Here is a 1,913-nt window from a genome sequence, read left to right on the forward strand (position 1 = left end):
TGTCCCTTGGTCAGCCGTGGACCTGCCGAGGCTCATGGGTTCTTCTTAGAATTAAAGATGAGTCACTTTAAGGTTGCTGGATTTTCTTTCCTATTGCTCCACTTCCTCTGTTTTCTGAAGATAAATAAGAAATGAGAGCCTGGAAATTCTCTTGAGAGGTCCTGCAGCTTGTTTGTTTTGTGAAAATACTTCTTGCTATCTAATTTTGTTACACTTGTTAACAACAGCAGCAGCTTTCCCATAAAACTTGCCCCAAGTAAACTAACCACAGCTTTGAGAACTGAGCTGCAGAGCAAAGCAGAGCGGATCATCTCGGAAACCTGAAGATGAAGTACTTTCTTCTGCCAACTTATTTAGCATTTCTGTGTAGCTTTGCACTAAGTAAACCTGTCCAGGTGTGTCCCTGCTCTCAGATGGTTAGAATTTACATTGTTGCTGCTGAGTTGCTCTGTCTTAAAATTAGTTACCAACCCTTACTGCTGTGATTCTGCATGATAGAAGTTATCTGCTATGGAGATACGTGTGTATTGAAAAATATGCTTTTTTTTTTTCCAGATAGCTACAAGAAACAATGACTTAGGTGAGTTTGATTGTAATTATTATATAAATAACTGTAGATTTTGGTGGGGCTGCTTCTCTATACCTCATTCTCATTAATTGGTATATTTTTCTCTTTGAAAATATTCTCTAGCATCAGTGGAAAACAATTCCCAGATTTCAGATGTGTTTTAAAGTCACATTCAGTGTTATTATTTCTGCTGTCTTGATAAAGAAATTAAGAAAATTTCTTGAGCAATTGCTACATGGAATTTTCTATATGTAGCCTCAGCATACCAGAATACTTTTCACTTTGATTTCTTTCCTGTGTGATATAAGACACTTCTCTGTCTGCTGTACTCAAGACTACTGTACTTTTTTGGCATAACAACCAATAGCTCTTGTGTGTAAGAAATATATTCCAAGTACTTTGGAGTCAGAACGGAGAAGCATGTCACAATGTCTTATGTCAAATTAACAGTTAACCTGGAAATTATTAGCTTGCATGCATTCAATATGAATGATAAAAATAGTCACTTCTTTTGTGTGATTCATCCCATTTTTGCAGAGGTCAGTTATGACTTTTCTTTAATTCCACAAGCTCTAATGAAGAGAACAATGACTTATAATACTTAGCCTTCCACTCTGAAAGCTCCCAAAGCTTCTTAAGCTAAAATATAGTTAGTCACGACTTTGATTCCAGCTGCGCTATGACATCTGTATTAATATTAATCTTTTCTATCAAGGAAGCAAGGCAGACCTAAACAGTCTTAGCATATTGTGAGTGCTAGATTCACCCAGTCTTAATTTACTAATCCTTTTTCACTCTACTGGGAAATTAACTTCAGTGAAAGAAATTTCCAAAGGTACAAAAGCTTGGTTAGTGTATACCTCTCATCTCCCCCTTGCACATCTATTTGTCTTCTCAGTGCTGTGTATGTTCTTTATTTTGTTCATCTGCCAGGTAGTGAAATAGCTGTGTATGAAGGAGACATCCTCTTGAGAAGAGGACGACGCAGTGCAATTAACTGTGAGAGTTGTTTATGGCCCAAGTCACAAGATGGACTGGTCAAGGTTCCAATTAACATCTCTTCTGATTTCTGTGAGTGTATGCAAATGGATGCTGTAAAGTTAGCATTGATCTTCTGGTCCCTATACCCTGTTATTTTATGTTTCTGTGGCATGAACCAAAAGCAATCTTTGCTCAAATGAGAGTTTATTGATGTGTCTCTTTTGCTAATCTGTTAGCCCTATAGTGGTTTGGGTAATATTTCAAATATCTGAGTTACAGACGCTAAAATACGTGGTTACTTGGGCAGTAGTTGTTCCATAAATACCAGCTAATTCCTTTTCATTACAAATACTGGCTCATTCCT

The 1,913-nt window shown here is 37.1% G+C and overlaps 1 protein-coding gene across 1 annotated transcript in view; it reads left to right on the top strand.

Annotated features, from left to right (window-relative positions):
• Positions 1-326: 326 nt before the first annotated feature.
• Positions 327-1,913, top strand: part of LOC104539322 (astacin-like metalloendopeptidase) — a gene marked incomplete at its 3' end in the record, with an annotated part of 14,250 nt that continues 12,663 nt past the window's right edge. The window contains exons 1-3 of the mRNA XM_010182815.1: positions 327-395; positions 556-580; positions 1,502-1,639. Of these exons, the coding sequence (XP_010181117.1) occupies positions 327-395; positions 556-580; positions 1,502-1,639 (232 nt within the window). The remainder of the gene's footprint in view (positions 396-555; positions 581-1,501; positions 1,640-1,913) is intronic.

Source organism: Mesitornis unicolor, unplaced genomic scaffold (genome assembly GCF_000695765.1).
Source record: "Mesitornis unicolor isolate BGI_N332 unplaced genomic scaffold, ASM69576v1 scaffold8684, whole genome shotgun sequence".
In the NCBI taxonomy this organism is placed as follows: Eukaryota; Metazoa; Chordata; class Aves; order Mesitornithiformes; family Mesitornithidae; genus Mesitornis; species Mesitornis unicolor.